Source organism: Somniosus microcephalus, chromosome 4, assembly GCF_052327205.1.
Source record: "Somniosus microcephalus isolate GS21.2 chromosome 4, FLI_Smic_1.0, whole genome shotgun sequence".
In the NCBI taxonomy this organism is placed as follows: domain Eukaryota; kingdom Metazoa; phylum Chordata; class Chondrichthyes; order Squaliformes; family Somniosidae; genus Somniosus; species Somniosus microcephalus.
This window is the reverse complement of record NC_140990.1, coordinates 90,204,965-90,228,246: the sequence shown is the minus strand read 5'-3', so window position 1 is coordinate 90,228,246 and position 23,282 is coordinate 90,204,965. Positions and strand designations below refer to the sequence as shown.

Sequence of the window (23,282 nt, the reverse complement as noted above, 5' to 3'; positions counted from 1 at the left end):
CTGAGGGAGGGTAGATTGAGGGCGCGAGAAGTCCCACAATGCTGAGTGAGGGGAGGAATCCCACAGTGCTGAGGGAGGGAAGAGTGAGTGAGGTGAGGAGTCACACAGTGGTGAGGAAGGGGAGGAGTCCCACAATGCTGAAGGAGGGGAGGCTGAGGGAGGGGAGGAGTCCCACAGTGCTGAGGGAGGGGAGGAGTCCCACAGTGTTGAGGGAGGGGAGACTGAGGGAGGGGAGGAGTCCCACAGTGCTGAGGGAGGGGAGGTGTCCCACTGTGCTGAGGGAGAGGCGGAGTCCCACAGTGCTGAGGGAGGGGAGGATGAGGGAGGGGAGGAGTCCCACAGTGCTGAGGGAGGTGAGACTGAGGGAGGGGAGACTGAGGGGAGGAGTCCCACAGCGCTGAGGGAGGGGAGACTGAGGGAGGGGAGGAGTCCCGCATTGCTGAGGGAGGGAGGAGTCCCACAGTGCTCAGGGAGGGGAGACTGAGGGAGGGGAGGAGTCCCACAGTGCTGAGGGAGGGGAGACTGAGGGAGGGGAGGAGTCCCACAGTGCTGAGGGAGGGGAGGATGAGGGAGGGGAGGAGTCCCACAGTGTTGAGGGAGGGGAGACTGAGGGAGGGGAGGAGTCCCACAGTGCTGAGGGAGGAGAGGTGTCCCACAGTGCTGAGGGAGGGGAGGTGTCCCACTGTGCTGAGGGAGGGGCGGAGTCCCACAGTGCTGAGGGAGGGGAGGATGAGGTAGGGGAGGAGTCCCACAGTGCTGAGGGAGGTGAGACTGAGGGAGGGGAGACTGAGGGGAGGAGTCCCACAGCGCTGAGGGAGGGGAGACTGAGGGAGGGGAGGAGTCCCACAGTGCTGAGGGAGGGGAGGAGTCCCACAGCGCTGAGGGAGGGGAGGAGTCCCACAGCGTTGAGGGAGCGGAGACTGAGGGAGCGGAGGAGTCCCAGAGTGCTGAGGGAGGGGAGACTGAGGGAGGGGAGGATTCCCACAGTGCTGAGGGAGGAGGGACTGAGGGAGGGGAGGAGTCCCACAGTGCTGAGGGAGGGTGGAGTCCCACAGTGCTGAGGGAGGGGAGGAGTCCCACAGTGCTGAGGGAAGGCAGACTGAGGGAGGGGAGAAGTCGCACAGTGCTGAGGGAGGGGAGACTGAGGGAGGGTAGAAGTCCCACTGTGCTGATGGAGGGTAGATTGAGTGAGGGGAGGAGTCACACAGTGGTGAGGAAGGGGAGGAGTCCCACAATGCTGAGGGAGGGGAGGCTGAGGGAGGGGAGGAGTCCCACAGTGCTGAGGGAGGGGAGACTGAGGGAGGGGAGGAGTCCCACAGTGCTGAGGGAGGGGAGACTGAGGGAGGGGAGGAGTCCCACAGTGTTGAGGGAGGGGAGACTGAGGGAGGGGAGGAGTCCCACAGTGCTGAGGGAGGAGAGGTGTCCCACAGTGCTGAGGGAGGGGAGGTGTCCCACTGTGCTGAGGGAGGGGCGGAGTCCCACAGTGCTGAGGGAGGGGAGGATGAGGTAGGGGAGGAGTCCCACAGTGCTGAGGGAGGTGAGACTGAGGGAGGGGAGACTGAGGGGAGGAGTCCCACAGCGCTGAGTGAGGGGAGACTGAGGGAGGGGAGGAGTCCCACAGTGCTGAGGGAGGGGAGGAGTCCCACAGCGCTGAGGGAGGGGAGGAGTCCCACAGCGTTGAGGGAGCGGAGACTGAGGGAGCGGAGGAGTCCCAGAGTGCTGAGGGAGGGGAGACTGAGGGAGGGGAGGATTCCCACAGTGCTGAGGGAGGAGGGACTGAGGGAGGGGAGGAGTCCCACAGTGCTGAGGGAGGGTGGAGTCCCACAGTGCTGAGGGAGGGGAGGAGTCCCACAGTGCTGAGGGAAGGCAGACTGAGGGAGGGGAGAAGTCGCACAGTGCTGAGGGAGGGGAGACTGAGGGAGGGTAGAAGTCCCACTGTGCTGATGGAGGGTAGATTGAGTGAGGGGAGGAGTCATACAGTGGTGAGGAAGGGGAGGAGTCCCACAATGCTGAGGGAGGGGAGGCTGAGGGAGGGGAGGAGTCCCACAGTGCTGAGGGAGGCGAGACTGAGGGAGGGGAGGAGTCCCACAGTGCTGAGGGAGGGGAGGAGTCCCACAGTGCTGAGGGTGGGGAGACTGAGGGAGGGGAGGAGTCGCACAGTGCTGAGGGAGGGGAGACTGTGTGAGGGGAAGAGTCCCACAGAGCTGAGGGAGGGGAGACTGAGGGAGGGGAGACTGAGTGAGGGGAGATTGAGTGAGGGGAGACTGAGGGGAGGAGTCCCACAGTGCTGAGGGAGAGGATGAGTCCCACAGTGCTGAGGGAGGGGAGACTGTGTGAGGGGAGGAGTCCCACAGAGCTGAGGGAGGGGAGACTGAGGGAGGGGAGACTGAGTGAGGGAAGGCTGAGTGAGGGGAGACTGAGGGGAGGAGTCCCACAGTGCTGAGGGAGAGGATGAGTCCCACAGTGCTGAGGGAGGGGAGGCTGAGGGAGGGGAGGAGTCCCACAGTGCTGAGGGAGGGAGGAGTCCCAAAGTGCTGAGGGAGGGGAGACTGAGAGACGGGAGGAGTCCCACAGTGCTGAGGGAGGGGAGACTGAGGGCGGGGCAGATTCCCACAGTGCTGAGGGAGGGGAGGAGTCCCACAGTGCTCAGGGAGATGGGACTGAGGGAGGGGAGGAGTCCCACAGTGCTCAGGGAGATGGGACTGAGGGAGGGGAGGAGTCCCACATTGCTGAGGGAGGGAAGAGTGAGGGATGGGAGACTGAGGGGGGAGTCCCACAGTGCTGAGGGAGGGGAGATTGAGGGAGGAGTCCCACAGTGCTGAGGGAGGTAGACTGAGGGAGGGAGGAGTCCCACAGTGCTGAGGGAGGGGAAACTGAGGGAGGGAGGAGTCCCACAGTGCTGAGGGTGGGAAGAGTGAGTGAGGGGAGGAGTCCCACAGTGCTGAGGGAGGGGAGACTGAGGGAGGGGAGGAGTCCCACAGTGCTGAGGGAGGAGGGACTGAGGGAGGGGAGGGGTCCCACAGTGCTGCGGGAGGGGAGGAGTCCCACAGTGCTGAGGGAGGGGAGACTGAGGGAGGGGAGGAGTCCCACAGTGCTGAGGGAGGAGGGACTGAGGGAGGGGAGGAGTCCCACAGTGCTGAGGGAGGGAAGAGTGAGTGAGGGGAGGAGTCCCACAGTGCTGAGGGTTGGGAGGCTGAGGGAGGGGAGGAATCCCGCAGTGCTGAGGGAGGAGAGACTGAGGGAGGGAGGAGTCCCACAGTGCTGAGGGTGTGAAGAGTGAGTGAGGGGAGGAGTCCCACAGTGCTGAGGGAGGGGAGACTGAGCAAGGGGTGGAGTCCCACAGTGCTGAGGGAGGGGAGGAGTCCCACAGTGCTGAGGGTTGGGAGGCTGAGGGAGGGGAGGAGTCCCGCAGTGCTGAGGGAGGAGGGACTGAGGGAGGAGAGGAGTCCCACAGTGCTGAGGGAGGGGAGACTGAGGGATGGGAGACTGAGGGAGGGGTGGAGTCCCACAGTGCTGATGGAGGGAGGAGTCCCACAGTGCTGAGGGAGGGGAGGCTGATGGACGGGAGGAGACACATCCCTGGGAGAGATCGAGACACGTTTCCCCCAGTGAATAACAATGGCATGGAATGTAGTTACCTGGACCTTTCTCGATGAAAACGACCTTTGACTCAGGAAGGAAATTGCAGCCGGTGAGCAGCAGCTCCTCTCCGCCGGTGACGGGGCACGAGTTCAAGTTGCAGCTTTCCACCTGCGGCAGTTCGTGAGCAGAGCGCTGGGCTGCGGGAGGAAGAGCGGAAAGAAGAGAGTGAGGAAGGCATGAGCTTAACCGCAGGGTAGTAACTGACTTCAGGAGGTCATAGTCAGGCTGGTGGAATGGGCAAACACATGGCAGATGCAATTTAATGACGAGAAGTGTGAAGTGATACATTTTGGTAGGAAGAATGAGGAGAGGCAATACACACTAAAGGGTACAATTCTAAAGGGGGTGCAGCAACAGAGAGACCTGGGGGTGTATGCGCACAAATCTTTGAAGGTGGCAGGGCAGGTTAAGGAGCCTGTTAAAAAAAAAGCATATGGCAGCACGGTGGCATAGTGGTTAGCACTGTTGCCTCACAGCGCCAGGGACCCGGGTTCGAATCCGGCCTCGAGCGACAGTCTGTGTGGAGTTTGCACATTCTCCCCGTGTTTGCGTGGGTTTTCTCCGGGTGCTCCGGTTTCCTCCCACAGTCCAAAGATGTGCGGGTTAGGTTGATTGGCTATGATAAATTGACCCTTAGTGTTAGGGGGATTAAATACGTGGGGTTACAGGGATAGGGTGGCATATGTGTTGGTGTAGGGGTTACGGGGATTGGGTGGGATATGTGTTGGTGTAGGGGTTACGGGGATCGGGTGGGATATGTGTTGGTGTAGGGGTTACGGGGATTGGGTGGGATATGTGTCGGTCCAGGCTCGATGGGCCGAAATGGCCTCCATCTGCACTGTGGGGTTTCTGTGATCCTGGGCTTTATTAACAGAAGAATAGAGGACAAAAGACAAAAAGACTTGCATTTCTATAGCGCCTTTCACGGCCACCGGACGTCTCAAAGCGCTTTACAGCCAATGAAGTACTTTTGGAGTGTAGTCACTGTTGTAACGTGGGAAACACGGCAGCCGATTTGCGCACAGCAAGCTCCCACAAACAGCAATGTGATAATGACCAGATAATCTTTTTTTGTTTTGTTGGTTGAGGGATAAATATTAGCCAGGACACCGGGGATAACTCCCCCCCCCTGCTCTTCTTCGAAATAGTGCCGTGGGATCTTTTACGTCCAACTGAGAGAGCAGACGGGGCCTCGGTTTAACGTCTCATCCGAAAGATGGCACCTCCGACAGTGCAGCGCTCCCTCAGCACTGCACTAGATTGTCAGCCTAGATTTTTGCGCTCAAGTCTCTGGAGTGGGACTTGAACCCACAACCTTCTGACTCAGAATAATATTTATTGAACATTAAGAACATTTACAACATCGTGATCATTCCATTGTATCATTCAAATCCATTCCGCCACCCTGCACAGCCATTCCTCCACCACATATTAACATCAAAACCTGAAGTTTAATTTGTCTCCTGTAGCATATATTAATCGATTGTACTTTAAAAATTGATCGTAAAATACTATCTTTAAATTCCTTTCTGAATAAAACATCCACAGAGCCTTATAATGATCTTTTAGCTTATATTTAAAATACTCTTTTAGATTTATTCTCCTCCCCTTATAAAACAGAGCATTCCTCCTTTGCATATTCACGAATCTAGCCAAACCGAACATTAAATTAATTGCCGCTCCACTAGACTCGAGCAGACTCTCCTGCAACCTCCATCTCAAAATTGAGTCCCATGGCATTCCCATTCTTGCTCTTCGGTCCCCACCCAGCAAAAAAACTTCACACAATTGTCGAACATAAGGGTCGATTTTCTGGCCGCCGTCGGGCGGCTTTCCAGGCGGCCGGGGGCCGAAAATCAGCGAAAAAGCGGGTCGGGCCCCCGCCTGATTCCTCGCCCCGTCCGACTTTCGGACCGCCGTTTCTACGTGATCCGCCTCAGTCCCGGCCGCCGCTGGCGGGACTGGTCGTCGGAGCAGTAATAAGCAATTATCTCCTTGTTGAGGTAGATTTTCCGGGGCCGTTGCGACTTTGGGGCTTTCCCCACATTAAACCCGCCTGTGGGGAACCCTGCTGCTGAGAGCTGGCGTGAAAACAGTTGGCTTGCTTGCTTGCAGCTGCAGGTCAATGAGGGCTGAAGAGATTTAAAGAGGCAGCATTTGCAGGCTGCAGGACCTTGTTGATGAAGGCTTGGGGGAACTATTTGAAGGTTTAGGAACAGCTGTAGAAAGTTGGAGCCTCACACACTTCTCCAGTGTGAGCTCCTGGGAAGCCCCTCTCACCACCCTAACTCAGCGCCTCCTCAATGGAGGCATCTGCCAGAAGCATGGGAGGCCTTTGGTACCTTCCCTTCCTGGCATTAGAGGATCTCCAGCAGCAGAGGCGGCAGCAGCAGAACCAGGAACAGCAGGATGAGCACCAGGAGCACCAGGCTGCTGCTCACTCACCTGAAGCTGCACAGGCCAGAAGGGGCCAGCGCTTGGAAGTGGCTTGAGAGCACCTTGCTGCGCTTTAGGGGGCCATGGGGACCCGTTTCTGCACTGGCAGTCCTACTCAGAAGGACTTCCATGAAGATCTGGTTTCTCTGTTCAGCAGATGGCCAACGCTCCTCAAGAGATGTCATTCTCTTATGAGCACTCACCATGTTTTCCGTACCCTGGCGAGTTATCTCCTCCATGGAGGTTGCCAACCTTTCCATGGTGGTGCGTTCATGCGCCAATTACTCCACAAAGGCTCTGCTCATGGTCGCTATGGACTCCTCCATTCGCTCCGCACTCGCAGCGACCCTGGAGACAAAACCTGCCAGAGACTCCTGCATCTGTGCATGGAGATCCACCACCTCTTCTCTTGCGGATGGACCCAGAGGCAGAGGGTCGACATGCAGCGCAGCTGAGCTGAGCTGGCAGAGTCCTGTGCCCTCCGACGAGGACTCTCCACTGCTGTCTCTGTCTCCAGAATCTGCTGAGGCTCACTTGTGAGCTGTGAAACACCAGGTGACAACACTACTCTATGTCCCGAAGGTCCCCCCGAGGTATGAGTGTCTGCGCTGGTGCTGGGTGCGCTTACTTCTGCTGACGCTGCGCCCTCAGAGGTTGGAGCTTCCTCTGAGGAGTCTGGCTGCACAGCCTCTTCCTCCTCCACAGTGAGGACGGGGGCTCTGGATGGTACTGTGGGGGAGTTAAGGAAGGAGTTAGAGATGTAATGCCAAGGTTCTTCTGGTGACTCCCAGCGAGTTGGCATCTGCTGACACCTGCATCCATGCAGCATTGGTCTCAGTGGGAGGCCTCTTCCTCCCTGACCTAGGGAAGAGGACCTCCCTGTGGGCCCTAACCCCATCCAATAATGCCTGCAGTGAAGCCTCGTCGAATTTGAAGGCAGCTCGGCCTCTGCGGCTGGCAGCAGCTGGTGCAGGCTCCTCTGCCATTGTGCAAGAGTGGCTGAGAAGCCTGCAGAGGTGGAGAAGCTTGCTGGACACTTTGAAAACACGAATGATGACATCATACTGTGGGGATTTCTGACTCGAATTGGACAATTAGCAAGGCTTCCCACATGCTGGGAATTAATTGGCCACTTGAGGGAAAATTGCGTGGAGCTGGCTGACACTTTTTTGTGTGTGTCAGAAACCCCACATTCGGGGAAACCCGACCATTTCCCACACAAGCTGAAAATCGGGGCCATAGTATTTAAAATCATTTAACTGCGGACATAACACCAGTAAATGGGACAGAGTCTCATCCCCTGTCCCACACACTGGGCAAGTTGCCCCCTCCACTCACCCAATCTTACAAAAGATCGTCACGGTAAAAAATCCGGTTATGAGCCAATTTGAAATCCAGTTCAATCCACTCTGGACATTTAAAATTCGCCTACACTCCCTTCCAAATCCTGTTGAAGTCCAGCTGTGGGTATATACTCTGCCAAAACTCCTGACCAGCAGGTGTCTTGCATCTCCATTCTCTAAATATCCGATAGAAATCTCAAGTATTACAGTTGTCAAATTGGACCAACTCTTCCCCTTTCTTCAGCAGAAAGTTTGGAAAAGCGGGAAGCATTTTACTTCCTTTGGAAATTTCCGCATTTATTTCTTCCATCCAATCCTGTGGCATTGCCCTCACAATCTTTTCATACATGATCCCTATTGCTTTTTCCTCCACCTCCTGATCCTCTTCCCAAACCATGTCCCTCACTATCGCTTCCGGCAACCAACCTGGAATTACCTCATATAATACATCTTTCACACATATAATACCAGCTTTTATAAAAGCTTGATTAAATAATACCGCTCCTTCAATGTTGACCCACCTGTTCAAAAATAAGAGTGGTTCTAAAAATTCCTCAGCACCCTTGGGCATAAACTGCACACTTTTTAAAAATTGGGCCCAAGTCTCTACAACCCCCTTATAAAACCTATGGTGTGGAGATGCCGGAGTTGGACTGGGGTGGACAAATGTAAGAAGTCACACAACACCAGGTTATAGTCCAACAGCTTTATTTGAAATCACAAGCTTTTGGAGCGCTGCTCCTTCTTCAGGTGACCTTCGACCTGACGAAGGAGCAGCGCTCCGAAAGCTTGTGATTTCAAATAAAGCTGTTGGACTATAACCTGGTGTTGTGTGACTTCTTACATTTATAAAACCTAGGGAGAGGTTTAATCGATTTCAAAAACATATTATTGTATTCCATATACAATATCCCCTGTCCACCCATCCCACTTTGTTTTTAAAAATGCTCAAAACAACTCTTCCAAAAACTTGTATTTGACTTCTGAAGAAATCTCTTCACCCATTTGATTCTAAAGGATTTTTTCTTCAAATCAATATTTGGGAAATTGAGTCCTCCCTGATTTCTCCGTCCAATGATGGTATTGTAAGCGACCAAGGCTGGTTTCCCTTCCCATCAGAACCTCACAAGCCTCTCAAAAGGACTTTTCTGCCCACTCAGGAATATCCTCCACCGTCAATAAGTACCATAGCTTAGATAGCAGGAGAGCAGACACCACTGTCGCTCTTCCTTGCACTTTCAACCTCCTTCTTTCCCATCTTCCCAAAATTTTCATAACCTTTGATTCCCAATTCAGTCGATCCACTTCATCCCTGTCTTTCTTGCGCCCCATATGCACCCCCCAGAACTTCCAAAACCACCACCACCTTAAAGGGGCTTTCCTCCAACCACTCCCCTTACCCCTTTCCCAGGCATTGGGACCTACTATAATTCACTCTGGCTCCTGAAGCTCTACAATATTCCTCCATTACATCCATAGCTTTCCTCACTGACTCCCCATCTCTCAACGTTAAGGGTGTGTCATCTGCATATTGATCTATCACCGACACCCACCCGGAACTGGGAACCACAATCCCGACTATGCCTTGTTCCTTTTGCATTATGTAACCTAATGGTTCTGCTACCAATGTGTACAACAATGGGGACAGGGGACAACCCTGTCTCACTGATCTCTGTATTGTAAAATACTTGGATAAAAAACCCATTACATTTAACACAGCTAAAAATGTTTGAATAAAAAATCCTTATCCACTCAATCAAATTTTCCCCAAAACCAAATGCTTCCAAAACCATCAATAAAAACTCATGAGAGACCCTATCAAAGGCTTTCTCTTGATCTATCTTTAATACATAAGCCTCCCTCCCACTCTCTTCCATGAGCTCTATCGCATCTCGGATTGAGACCACAGAGTCTGCGATGTCCCGGCCTATGACGCCATAGGACTGAGAGGACAAAACTATCTGCGGCATCACCTCCTTCAAACGATTTGCCATGACCCTCGGCAAGATCTTATAATCCACATTTAATCATGTGATCGGCCACCAATTCTTTAGATCCCTTCTATCCCCTTTATTTTTATATAAGCTAAGCTTATGACACCTCTCCTCATAGATGGGACCAGGCTTCCCTCAATTTTAATCTCCTTAAAACTTCTAAAAGCAATAGACTTAAAATGTCTAAAAGTTCTTTATAAAATTCTGCACTTAGTCCATCGGACCCTGGGCTTTCTCCCCCTTCATCCCTCTTATTGCTACTTTTATTTCCGCTAATCCTACTTCTTTGTCACACATGTTTCTCTCATCCTCCTTTAAACCCTCTTCAATAAAAACGCGAACCTTCTCCATCGCCAATTTGGAAATGTCTTCTTTTGTAACTCTTGATAAAAGCTGCTAGCCGCCTCCAAAATCTCCCCACTTTCATGAATGATCTTCTCCCCAACCTTCAACTCTCCAATTAATGATAATCTCTGTCGCAGCTTCCCTTGCTCTAGAAAATATCGAGTGCATCTTTCTCCCTCCGACGCATCTTTAGCCTTTGCACGGAGAATGGTCCCCTTGTATTTTTCAGCTTGCAATAATTCCCATTCTTCCTTTAAAACCACCCACTTAGTCTCTGCTCCCTTATCCTCTCCGTCAGCTGCTTTACAGATATCTGTAAACCTTCGGTCTATATTCTCTTTTCGATGCCGGTTAGCTGCTGCTCTCTCTTTCCCATAACGTACCGAAAAATCTTTTACCTCACATTTGAAATTGTCCCACCAAACTCTTCTTTCTTTCAAGAATAAAGGTTCTTTCCGAGCATTCTTTATTATATTTAAAATCCCTTCTTTATAAGCAATTTCTTTCAGGTGTTGATCCTTTAAAATCCACACCCCCAGATCGATCTTAACTCTGCTGTTCCTTATTCTAAGAACCAAAGCCAAGTGGTCACTAAAAAATACTTTTTTGTAATAAATCTCCATCACCTCAGAACTTATCCCTTCCCGCATTAACACAAAATCTATTCGGCTCTGTTTTAAAACATTACCCACCCAACCTCTTCTGGAGAACTCCCTTTTTATGGGGTTCCGATCCCTCTATAAGTCTCTCATATTTAAATCTGCCATCATTTTTACAATCATCCCTCTGGAGTTATCATCCTTAAAGGTCATCTGGGCTGAAATGTCCATCCGAGATAAAAATACATTAAAATCCCCCACTATTCAAGGGTTTTCCACCTCTGCCACTTCTGTGAGTAACCACCAAAAAAACTCGCAACACTAACAATGGTCGTTCGGTGCATAGATATTAAAGAGATCGCAATTAAATTCCTTCATTTTTACCTTTAGCTGTAAAAATCTCCCCTCAGTGTCCTTGTCCACCAAGGCAACGGACTCACCAAAACAGCCACCCCTCCACGATTATTGTTTACACAACTTGCAAACACCTCTCCCTTCCAAACCTCCTGAACTCTTTCTAGGATATCCTCATCCCAAAAGGTTTCTTGCAGACACAACAGACCAATGCCTTTAAAACACTGCAACAACTGCTGCAATTTCTTCTCATCCCTCAGTCCGTTCACATTAATCGAGACTAATGTAGCCATGGCTCCGAATAAGGGAAGTGTGCCTGGTAATCTCCCCATCCTTTAATCTCTGGCCCTCCTCTCATGCTCCTTCCCAACTATTTGGCCAGCTGTTGCTTTTTCCTGCAGCCTCCGGCTCTTTTTCACCTCCTGTTTGAACCTTCCCTGCTGTTTCAGCCTCTTCCTTACATTAGGTTTGGGCCGAGGAGCTGCCCCTTCTCCCTCCTTATGCCCCTCACTAACTTTTCCCTCACTAACCTTTCCCTTTCCACATGATGCCACCCCACCCCCCACTTCCATGTCTCTGTCCCCCTCTGATTCCTCACTTTCGAGCTCTTCTGTAACCTGTTCCTGCTCCCCGTCAGATACATAATCTCCCTTAGAGAGTCATCCTGCTATCACGGTTTCTCCAACAGTGCCGCTCCCTTCGGCCTCATCCCCACCACTGACCCTCGCTCCCCGTTTCTTCTCTCTCTGGGACAATGGTCTTCACCTATCTTGCTCCCTACTGGTGTCTTTGTCTCCCCGCTCCTGTCCTGCTGCCCCTTTAAGGCTCCTGCCTCTTGCACCCTCTCCTTGTCTTGCTCCCTCCTGCTTTCCGAGATGTCCGACTCCCCGTCTTTCTTTGGAGTACTTACACTTACCCCGCGCCCTGCTCCCGCCTCCTCTCCCCCCGCGGACACCAGATTCTTTAGGGAGAGCTGAACCATATTATGGCTCGACTCTGCCCTCGACCCATGCTGCCCGCTGCTATCTTTGTCCTTTTCCACTGTACTTGGTGTGTTTTCCACAATCTCCATCCTGTTCTCTGCTCCGCAATTTTCTACCTCTTCCTGTGCTCTTTTCTCCTTCCATTCACCAGCTGTGTCCTCCGCCTGCTCCGCTCCTCCGGCCGTTCCACTCACACCTCCTGCTCCTTCTCCCATCTCCTCGCCACTCAAGGGGCTTCCTTCTGCCTCACACTCACAGCGGGTGGGGCCTTTGTGACACACCCCACAGCTCTCCGCCTTGCAGCTCCAAGTGAGGTGTCCAGACTCGCTGCAGTTATAACAGAACAGGTCTGAACAGCTTCTTACAAGATGGTCATGTCCAAGACAATAATAACAAACCTTCACCTGGTTATCAAGAAGTACCCAGAAGTACTGCACTCCTTCCATTGTCTCGAATTTCATGCTATACGGCAATGACTCCACCCCCTCTGGGAACCGCACCTTTACATAATGGGTTCCATCAGCTACCCGCATTCCTGGATAGTATCTCCTCTTTATTGCCGAGCAAATTTTAATGTCCCATGACTCCAACTTTTTGATCAGCACATCGTCCTCAATATAAACCGTCCTCAATATAAGAATGAGACCACCACCTCTTCAGAATATAAGAAATCACACAACACCAGGTTATAGTCCAACAGCTTTATTTGAAATCACAAGCTTTCGGAGCGCTGCTCCTTCTTCAGGTGAAGTGGAGAAATGCATAAAGACACAGCTTATATAGTCAGAGAATCATGTCAGATGTTTACAGGTAACCTTTCCAACTGCCATTTATCACACCTCGGCAGAGAGATAATCACAGCAGTCAAAGGTGTGAATGGTGTCCAAACAGGTCAGTCAGGGAAACATTACATCAAAGAACAATGAGGTGGGGTCACAAGGGGTCAAATATTGCAGATGCTGGGGTCTGTATGAAAAACAAAAAAACAGACAAAAAACATTTTTTTTGGCTGGAAATCACAGCAGGTCCGGCCGCATCCGTGTAGAGAGAACAAGCCAATGTCGACTCGAGTCTGGATGACCCTGCATCAGGTGGGGTTACATGTAGCGTGACATGAACCCAAGATCTCGGTTGAGGCCGTCCTCATGAGTGCGGAACTTGGCTATCAGTTTCTGCTCGACGATTTTGCGTTGTCGTGTGTCTCGAAGGCCACCTTGGAGAATGCTTACCCGAAGATCGGAGGCTGAATGTCCTTGACTGCTGAAGTGTTCCCCGACTGGGAGGGAACACTCCTGCCTGGTGATTGTTGCGCGGTGTCCGTTCATCCGTCGTCGCAGTGTCTGCATGGTCTCGCCGATGTACCATGCTCCGGGGCATCCTTTCCTGCAACGTATGAGGTAGACAACGTTGGCCGAGTCACATGAGTATGTACCATGTACCTGGTGGGTGGTGTCCTCACGTGTGATGATGGTATCTGTGTTGATGATCTGGCATGTCTTGCAGAGGTTGCTGTGGCAGGGTTGTGTGGTGTCGTGGTCGCTGTTCTCCTGAAAGCTGGGTAATTTGCTGCGAACGATGGTCTGTTTGAGGTTAGGCGGCTGCCTAAGGACATTCAGCCTCCGATCTTCGGGTAAGCATTCTCCAAGGTGGCCTTCGAGACACACGACAACGCAAAATCATCGAGCAGAAACTGATAGCCAAGTTCCGCACTCATGAGGACGGCCTCAACCGAGATCTTGGGTTCATGTCACGCTACATGTAACCCCACCTGATGCAGGGTCATCCAGACTCGAGTCGACATTGGCTTGTTCTCTCTACACAGATGCGGCCGGACCTGCTGTGATTTCCAGCCAAAAAAAATGTTTTTTGTCTGTTTTTTTGTTTTTCATACAGACCCCAGCATCTGCAATATTTGACCCCTTGTGACCCCACCTCATTGTTCTTTGATGTAATGTTTCCCTGACTGACCTGTTTGGACACCATTCACACCTTTGACTGCTGTGATTATCTCTCTGCCGAGGTGTGATAAATGGCAGTTGGAAAGGTTACCTGTAAACATCTGACATGATTCTCTGACTATATAAGCTGTGTCTTTATGCATTTCTCCACTTCACCTGAAGAAGGAGCAGCGCTCCGAAAGCTTGTGACTTCAAATAAAGCTGTTGGACTATAACCTGGTGTTGTGTGATTTCTTACATTTGTCCACCCCAGTCCAACTCCGGCATCTCCACCCCATCTTCAGAATATAGCAGAGATGCCTCCAAGAACTTATCTCTAACCTTCAAACTGAGTAAAAGTCTTTCCACCTCCTATCGGCCACTGACCGTCACCTCAAACCCAACATTCGGCTTTGGTCGGCCGGCGAAGCAGCTTCCCTTGCTGCAGTCCTCATGCACAGCCTGGATAATATCCCAGGCTCGTATCTCCTTATCCTCGCACTGAACCACCACCGTTTTTTCTTTTCCAAACCTCCTGGGGTCCCGGCCCAAATCTTTGGGCCTTTTTTTCTCCCTTCCCCCAACATAATCTCCCCTGATTAAATTCATCCTGGAAACATTGTCCTCTGAGGGGCCCGGCCCGCTGAGCCCCATAGCAGACATCTGCTGCTGTTTACGGACCAAAAAGGCCCTAAAACCTGAAAAAAAAAACCCACGACCAACTTTTTACAAACTCACTGCAACTCCCTGCAGCAATCAAGCAGCCAGCAGCATCTGCTCACTCCTAGCCCCTCCCACCTAGAGAGTGCTACCAACTGAGCCATGGCTGACACGCTGACAAAAGCAAGGAAGTTATGCTAAACCTTTATAAATAGCTGGAATATTGCGCTCAATTCTGGGCACTGCGCTTTAGGAAGCATGTTAAGGCCTTGGAGAGGGCGCAGAAGAGATTTATTAGCATGCGACCAGGAATGAGGGACTTCAGTTATGCGGAGAGAATGGAGAAGTTGGGGTTGTTCTCCTGGGAGCAGAGAAGGTGAGGAGATTTGACAGGTGTTCAAAATCGTGAAGGATTTTGAGAGAGTAAATAATGAGAAATTGTTTCCAGTGCTAGGAGGGTTCGGTGTAACCAGATGACACAGATTTAAGATATTCGACAAAAGAACCAGGGGGGAGAAGAGGAGAATTTTTTTTACGCAGCGAGTTGTGATCTGGAATGCACTGCCTGAAAGGACGGAGGAAGCAGATTCAATAGTAACTTTCAAAAGGGAATTGGATATATCATTGAAAAGGAAAAAATTGCAGGGCTAATGGGGAAAGAGCAGGGGAGTGGGACTAATTGGACAGCTCTTTCAAAGGGCCGGCACAGGCACGATGGGCCGAATGGCCTCCTTCGGTGCTGCATTACTCTACGATTCTGTGAACTTCGATCATGGCACAGGCCCGTTATATGACCTTTCGCCCTCTGGGAGCTGGGGTCAAAACCACTCCCAGACAGAGTCAATGAAGGTCTCCTCTCCCTCTAGTGGTTGCATTAAAGAAATGGGCCGAGCGTGTGAGAGGAATGAGGAGCCATGACGTGGAATATACTCACAGCACTCAATGGGAACGGAAGCCACCTGCAGCGAGACAACCTTCCCATTCGGCTGAGGGACATGAACTCGAAAAACCAGCTTCACTCTTGTATTCTTCCTCCCAATGTCCGTTTCACCTTTCCGTAACTCGATGTCGGAATTACGAAGTTTCAGGATTCCGGCACAATCAATACTGCGGAGATAAGGACGAGAATTTAATGAGGATCTTTACACACTGTCCCATCAAACACTCCCAGGGCAGGTACAGCACGGGTTAGATACAGAGTAAAGCTCCCTCTACACTGTCCCATCAAACACTCCCAGGGCAGGTACAGCACGGGTTAGATACAGAGTAAAGCTCCCTCTACACTGTCCCATCAAACACTCCCAGGGCAGGTACAGCACGGGTCAGATACAGAGTAAAGCTCCCTCTACACTGTCCCATCAAACATTCCCAGGGCAGGCACAGCATGGGTTAGATACAGAGTAAAGCTCCCTCTACACTGTCCCATCAAACACTCCCAGGGCAGGTACAGCACGGGTTAGATACAGAGTAAAGCTCCCTCTACACTGTCCCATCAAACACTCCCAGGGCAGGTATAGCACGGGTTAGATACAGAGTAAAGCTCCTTCTACACTGTCCCATCAAACTGTCCCAGGGCAGGTACAGCACGGGTTAGATACAGAGTAAAGCTCCCTCTACACTGTCCGATCAAACACTCCCAGGGCAGGTACAGCACGAGTTAGATATAGAGTAAAGCTCCCTCTACACTGTCCGATCAAACACTCCAAGGGCAGGTACAGCACGGGTTAGATACAGAGTAAAGCTCCCTCTACACTGTTCCATCAAACACTCCCAGGGCAGGTACAGCACGGGTTAGATACAGAGTAAAGCTCCCTCTACACCATCCCATCAAACACTCCCAGGACAGGTACAGCACGGGTTAGATACAGAGTAAAGCTCCCTCTATACTGTCCCATCAAACATTCCCAGGACAGGTACAGCACGGGTTAGATACAGAGTAAAGCTTCCTCTACACTGTCCCATCAAACACTTCCAGGGCAGGTACAGCACGGGTTAGATACAGAGTAAAGCTCCCTCTACACCATCCCATCAAACACTCCCAGGACAGGTACAGCACGGGTTAGATACAGAGTACAGCTGGTGAGAAAGTACTTTGCCATCATGTTGTTTTCAGGCAGTAGCGACACCTCCAGGACCTTGGTGGTACTGACGACAGCCTCCTGACTTGATGTGGCCACCATTTTGCCGGTGATGCGGTGGACCTGGTAGAAGGCGTGTGGACGGAGGTTGCGGTCGTCTGCTGTCCCGATGAACATCTGAAGCGTGAGAGGCTTCTCCGTGTAGCCTTGAAGCTGTGGGGGGGAAAAAAAAATGGCGTACGCAGATTGAGGCAGAGAAACGTTTAAAACCTTCCAATGCCCCTGTCCTCCACCTCTGGACTTGGTCCCCGCCATCAGAGAGGAGACCTTCATTCCCTCGGTCTGGGGCTGGATTTAAAATGTCACGGACAGGTACAGAAAATATTCCAAAAAGGATAATGGAATGCTGGCCTTTATATCTGGAGGACTCGAGTATAACAAGAACTTGTATTTATATAGCGCCTTTAACATAGTAAAACATCCCAAGGCGCTGCAGAGGAGTATTGTAAGACAAAAAAAAGGGGCTAGAAATTGTGCTGCAGCTGTACAAACCCCTGGTTCGACCACACCTGGAGTACTGTGAGCAGTTCTGGGCACCACACCTTAGGAAGGATATATTGGCCTTGGCGGGAGTGCAGCGTAGGTTTACCAGAATGATACCCGGACTTCAAGGGTTATATTTCCAGGAGAGATTACGCAAATAGGGTTGTTTTCCCTGGAATTTAGAAGGTTAAGGGTGACCTGGTCAAAGTTTTCAGGATATTAAGGGGAAACAGATAGGGTAGATAGAGAGAAACTATTTCCGCTAGTTGGGGATTATAGGGCTAGGGGGCATTGTCTAAAAATTAGAGCCAGACCTTTCGTAAGTGAAGTTAGGAAACACTTCTACACACAAAGGGTGGTAGAAGTTTGGAACTCTCTTCCGCAAACGTCAATTGTTAATTTTAAATCTGAGATTGATAGATTTTTGTTAAGGTATTAAGGGGTATGGGGCAAAGGCGGGTATGTGGAGTTAGGCCACAGATCAGCCCTGATCTCATTGAATGGCGGAGCAGGCTCAAGGTTCTCAATGGCTTCCTCCTGTTCCCATGCTCAGTCCCTTAGTTTGTTCTCTGCCCAAACCTCATTTCTTCGTTGCGCTCTGAAAGCTTAAATTCAATTCCAGGCTGAAGACCACTTCCTGAACCGGTGAGGTTCGCAAAATTGGAGCTGGTCAGAGTCGCGGCCGTTCACACACCACGCGCCTAATGAGGCCGGCGGCAGGACCAGCACCAGGTGCCCACATAACAACAGTCACTGATCGACACACGTGTGTGCGCGCGTGTCATAGAGTCATACAGCACAGAAAGAGGCCCTTCGGCCCATCGTGGCTGCGCCGGCCATCAAGCCCTGTCTATTCTAATCCCATTTTCCAGCACTTGGTCCGTAGCCTTGTATGCTATAGCGTTTCAAGTGCTCATCTAAATGCTTCTTGAATGTTGTGAGGGTTCCTGCCTCTACCACCCTTTCAGGCAGTGAGTTCCAGATTCCAACCACCCTCTGGGTGAAAAAGTTTTTCCTCAAATCCCCTCGAAACCTCCTGCCCCTTACCTTGAAACTATGCCCCCTGGTTATTGACCCCTCTACTAAGGGGAAAAGTTCCTTTCTATCTACCCTATCTATGCCCCTCATAATTTTGTACATCTCAATCAGGTCCCCCCTCAGCCTTCTCTGCTCCAAGGAAAACAACCCCAGCCTGTCCAGTCTCTCTTCATAGCTGAAACGCTCCAGCCCAGGTAACATCCTGGTGAATCTCTGCACCCTCTCCAATGCAATCACATCCTTCCTATAGTGTGGCGACCAGAACAGCACACAGTATTCCAGCTGTGGCCTAACTAGCGTTTTGTACAGCTCCATCATAACCTCCCTGCTCTTATATTCTATGCCTCGACTAATGAAGGCAAGTATCCCTTATGCCTTTTTAACCACCTTATCTACCGTGTGTGTGTGTGTGTGTGTGTGTGTGTGCGCGCGCGCAGGTGCTTTGGGTTATCTTTAAGAGATATGATAAGACAAGCGCCCGTTACTGACTCATCGGGATGTGAACGGTCACTAAAGCCAACCATCTCTGACTCCCTTGAAATAATTTCCAGGAATCAGTGAAAATGAAAGGACTCGCATTGCTACAGTGCCGTTCATGGCCGCAGGACATCCCAAAGCGCTTTACAGCCAATGCGGTACTTTTTGAAGCGTAGTCACTGTTGTAATGTGGGGCAAAACGGATAGCCAATTACATACATAGAATGACATTGAACTTACAGCACAGAAACAGGCCATTCGGCGCAACTGGTTCATGCCGGTGTTTATGCTCCACACCTGCCTCCTCCCCACCCTATCAACATATCCTTCTTTTCCTTTCTCCCTCATGTGTTTATGTAGCTTTTCCCCTTAAATGCATCCATGCTGTTCGCCTCAACCACGCCCTGTGGTAACAAGCACACAGCAAGATCCCGCAAACAGCAATGCGAAAACGACCAGATCATCTGGGGTTTTTTTTTTAGTGATGTCGGCTGAGGGATAAATATTGGGTACCAGGACACCGGGGGAGAACCCCCCCCCTGCTCTTCTTCCAAGAGTGACTGTGGGATCTTTTACATCCACCCGAGAGGGCAGACGGGGTCCCTCGGTTTAACGTCTCACCCGAAAGAAAAATATGTCGAGGAACCAACTAGAAATCAGGCCATCTTAGACTGGGTATTATGTAATGAGAAAGGATTAATTAGCAATCTTGTTGTGCGAGGCCCCTTGGGTCGGAGCGATCATAATATGATCGAATTCTTCATTAAGATGGAGAGTGAAGTAGTTGACTCAGAGACTAGGGTCCTGAATTTAAATAAAGGAAACTATGATGGTCTGAGGCGTGAGTTAAGAGGGGGAAAATAGAGTATGAGAGTAAGCTTGCAGGGAACATAAAAACTGACTGTAAAAGCTTTTATAGACATGTGAAGAGAAAAAGATTGGTGAAGTCAAGCGTAGGTCCCTTGCAGTCAGAATCAGGGGAATTTATAATGGGGAACAAAGAAATGGCAGACCAATTAAATACATACTTTGGTTCTGTCTTCAGAAAGGAGGACACAAATAACCTCCCAGAGATGTCGGGGAACATAGGGTCTAATGAGAGGGAGGAACTGAAAGAAATCAGTATTTGTAGGGAAATGGTGTTAGGGAAATTGACGGGATTGAAGGCCGATAAATCCCCAGGGCCTGATAATCTACATCCTAGGGTACTTAAGGAAGTGGCCGTAGAAATAGTAGATGCATTGCTGGTCATCTTCCAAAATTCTATAGACATTGGAACAGTTCCCATGGATTGGAGGGTAGCTAATGTTACCCCACTATTCAAAAAAGGTGGTCGAGAGAAAACGGGGGAATTATAGACCGGTAAGCCTGACATCGGTAGTGGGGAAAATGCTAGAGTCCATTATAAAAGATGTAATAGCAGAGCACTTGGAAAACAGTGACAGGATCGGACAAAGTCAACATGGATTTACAAAAGGTACATCGTGCTTGACTAATCTACTGGAATTTTTTGAGGATGTAACTGGTAGAATAGATAAGGGAAAACCAGTGGATGTGGTGTATTTGGACTTTCAGAAGGCTTTCGATAAGGTCCCGCGTAAGAGATTAGCGTGTAAGGTTAAGGCACATGGGATTGGGGGCAAGGTACTGACTTGGATAAAGAACTGGTTGGCAGACAGGAAGCAAAGAGTTAGCATAAACGGCTCTTTTTCCGAGTGGCAGGCAGTGACTAGAGGGGTACTGCAGGGATCGGTCCTAGGACCCCAGCTATTCACAATATATATTAATGATTTAGACGAGGGAACTAGATGTAATATCTCCAAGTTTGCAGATGACACAAAGCTGGGTGGGCGTGTGTGCTGTGAGGAGGATGCCGAGAAACTCCAGTATGATTTGGACAGGTTGGGTGATTGGGCAGAAGCATGGCAGATGCAGTATAATGTGGATAAATGCGAGGTTATCCACTTTGGTGGCAAAAACAGGAAGGCAATTATCTGAACGGCAATAGATTGGGAGAAGGGGAAGTGCAACGAGACCTGGGTGTCCTTGTGCACCAGTCGCTGAAGGTAAGCATGCAGGTGCAGCAGGCGGTTAAGAAGGCAAATGGTATGTTGGCCTTCGTAGCGAGAGGGTTCGAGTACAAGAACAAGGATGTCTTGCTGCAGTTGTACAGGGCCTTGGTGAGACCACACCTTGAGTATTGTGTGCAGTTTTGGTCGCCTTATCTGAGGAAGGATGTTCTTGCTATGGAGGGAGTGCAGTGAAGATTCACCAGACTGATACCTGGGATGGCAGGAATGACGTAGGAGGAGAGATTGGGTTGATTAGGCTTATACTCACTGGAGTTTAGAAGAATGAGAGGGGATTTCATTGAAACTTATAAAATTCTAACAGGACTGGATGCAGGAAGGATGTTCCCGATGGCCGGGGAGTCCAGAACCAGGGGTTACAGTCTAAGGATAAGGGGTAGGCCATTTAGGACAGAGATGAGGAGGAATTTCTTCACCCAGAGAGTGGTGAACCTGTGGCATTCTCTACCACAGAAGGCAGTGGAGGCCATTTCATTAAATATATTCAAGTAGGAGTTGGATATATTTCTTAAGGCTAAAGGGATCCAGGGATATGGGGAGAAGGCAGGGACAGGGTAATGAAATTGGATGATCAGCCATGATCGCATTGAATGGCGGAGCAGGCTCGAGGGGCCGAATGGCCTACTCCTGCTCCTATCTTCTATGTTTCTAAGATGGGCTCCTCCGACGGTGCGGCGCTTCCCTCAGTACCAGCACCGGGAAGTGTCGGCCCCTGGATTATGGGGGCTCAAGTCTCTGGAGTGGGGACTCGAACCCGCGACCTTCTGACGCAAACGCGAGAGTCACGACTGACACTCAAGGGAACCCGTTTACTCCATTTGATAGCAGGGCGGGAGGGAGTTCTCCCCGGCGTCCTGGGGCCAATATTTATCCCTCAACCGACATCACCAGATAACCGGGTCTTTTACCACGTTGCAGCACGGTGGCATAGTGGTTAGCACTGTTGCCTCACAGCGCCAGGGACCCAGGTTCAAATCCGGCCTCGGGTGACTGTCTGTGTGGAGTTTGCACATTCTCCCCGTGTTTGCGTGGGTTTCCTCCGGGTGCTCCGGTTTCCTCCCACAATCCAAAGATGTGCGGGTTAGGTTGATTGGCCATGATAAAAAAATTGGCCCTTAATGTTAGGGGGGATTAAATATGTGGGGTTACGGGGATAGGGCTTGGGTGGGATGGCTGTCGGTGTAGGGACCGGGTGCTAGGGTTTGGATGATCAGCCATGATCTCGTTGAATGGCGGAGCAGGCTCGAAGGGCCGAATGGCCTACTCCTGCTGCTATCTTCTATGTTTCTATGTTTGCGGGATCTTGCTGTGCGAAAATAGGCTGTCGTGTTTCCTACATTTCCAATGGTGACTGCACTTCAGAGAACATACCTCATTGGCTGTAAAGTGCTTTAGGATGTCCTGAGGGGGTGAAAGGCGCTATATAAATGCAAGTCTTTCCTACTTTCTCCTCCCCCCACCCCCCAATCACCCCAGGTGCTGATTTTCTCTGGCGGGGTGGGGGGCGGGGACGGGTCCCGTGGGCACCGGCCGCCCTCTTCTACCTCTCCCAAATGGCTCCGATCGTCAAGTATGCTCTCAGACAGCGATTGCGGGCAGGAAATACGACCTTGTAGGTGTTGGGGCACCACTGGCCGGCCCCCCCCCCCCGCTCCAATCCCGTCCTCGCCCATTTTCTAACAGGAGTCTCTGGAAAGTGATCAGGAGCAGGAACGCTGGCTGATCCCTCACTCAGAGGGTGCTGAGGCACAATTTGTATCCCCCCCCCAACCCACCCCCCGCTAGCGCCCATCCCCAGCTGGGTTCAGCTCACTCAGCACAGACCGGGTGGAGGGAGCGGAGAGGGGGGGCGATGAACCTGGGCTGAGCACCAGAACCTGGTAAGCACCATTTAGGACTGAGATGAGTAAAAGTAGCGACACAGGTTAGCAAGGCCATAAAAGAAACAAACCAAGCACTAGGGTTTATTTCCAGAGGGGTAGAATTGAAAAGTAGGGAAGTTACGCTAAACTTGTATCGAACCTTGGTTAGACCACACTTGGAGTACTGCGTACAGTTCTGGTCACCATATTATAAAAAGGATCTCGAGGCACTGGAGAGGGTGCAGTGAAGATTTACAAGGATGATACCAGAAATGCGAGGTATACAGATCAGGAAAGGATGAACAGGCTGGGTCTCTTCTCTTGAAAAAAGAAGGCTGAGGGGCGACCTAATAGAGATCTTTAAAATGATGAAAGGTTTTGATAGAGTGGATACAGAGAGAATGTTTCCACTTGTGGGGAAGAGCATAACTAGAGGCCATCAATATAAGATGGTCACCAAGAAATCCGATAGGGAATTCAGGAGAAACGTCTTTACCCAGAGAGTGGTGAGAATGTGGAACTCGCTACCACAGGGAGTGGTTGAAGCAAATAGTATCGATGCATTTAAGGGGAGGCTGGACAAGCAGATGAGGGAGAAGGGAATAGAGGGTTATGCTGATAGATTTAGATGGGGAAAGACGGGAGGAGGCTCGAGTGGAGCATAAACACCGGCATGGACTGGTTGGGCCGAATGGCCTGTTTCTGTGCTGTATATCCGATGTAAAATTTCTTCACTCAAAGGGTTGCAAATCTTTGGGAATTTTCTACCCCAGAGGTCTGTGGAGGCTGAGTCATTGAGTGTATTCAAAGCTGAGATACAGTAGATAAATTTTTGGACTCTAGGGGAATCAAGGGATATGGGGATTGGGCGGGAAAGTGGAGTTGAGGTCGAAGATCAGCC

At 50.9% G+C, this 23,282-nt stretch overlaps 2 protein-coding genes across 2 annotated transcripts in view; one reads left to right on the top strand and one right to left on the bottom strand.

Moving 5' to 3' along the window:
- LOC147119501 (ubiquitin carboxyl-terminal hydrolase CYLD-like) overlaps positions 1-23,282 on the top strand; it is a 388,802-nt gene that overhangs the window by 221,004 nt on the left and 144,516 nt on the right. The gene's annotated exons all lie outside the window — the stretch shown is intronic.
- Positions 1-23,282, bottom strand: part of LOC147119502 (nuclear factor of activated T-cells, cytoplasmic 4-like) — a 79,169-nt gene that overhangs the window by 34,590 nt on the left and 21,297 nt on the right. The window contains exons 3-5 of the mRNA XM_085985061.1: positions 16,385-16,584; positions 15,228-15,400; positions 3,639-3,779 (exon numbers count right to left, since the gene is read on the bottom strand). Coding sequence (XP_085841187.1) covers positions 3,639-3,779; positions 15,228-15,400; positions 16,385-16,584 — 514 coding nt within the window. The remainder of the gene's footprint in view (positions 1-3,638; positions 3,780-15,227; positions 15,401-16,384; positions 16,585-23,282) is intronic.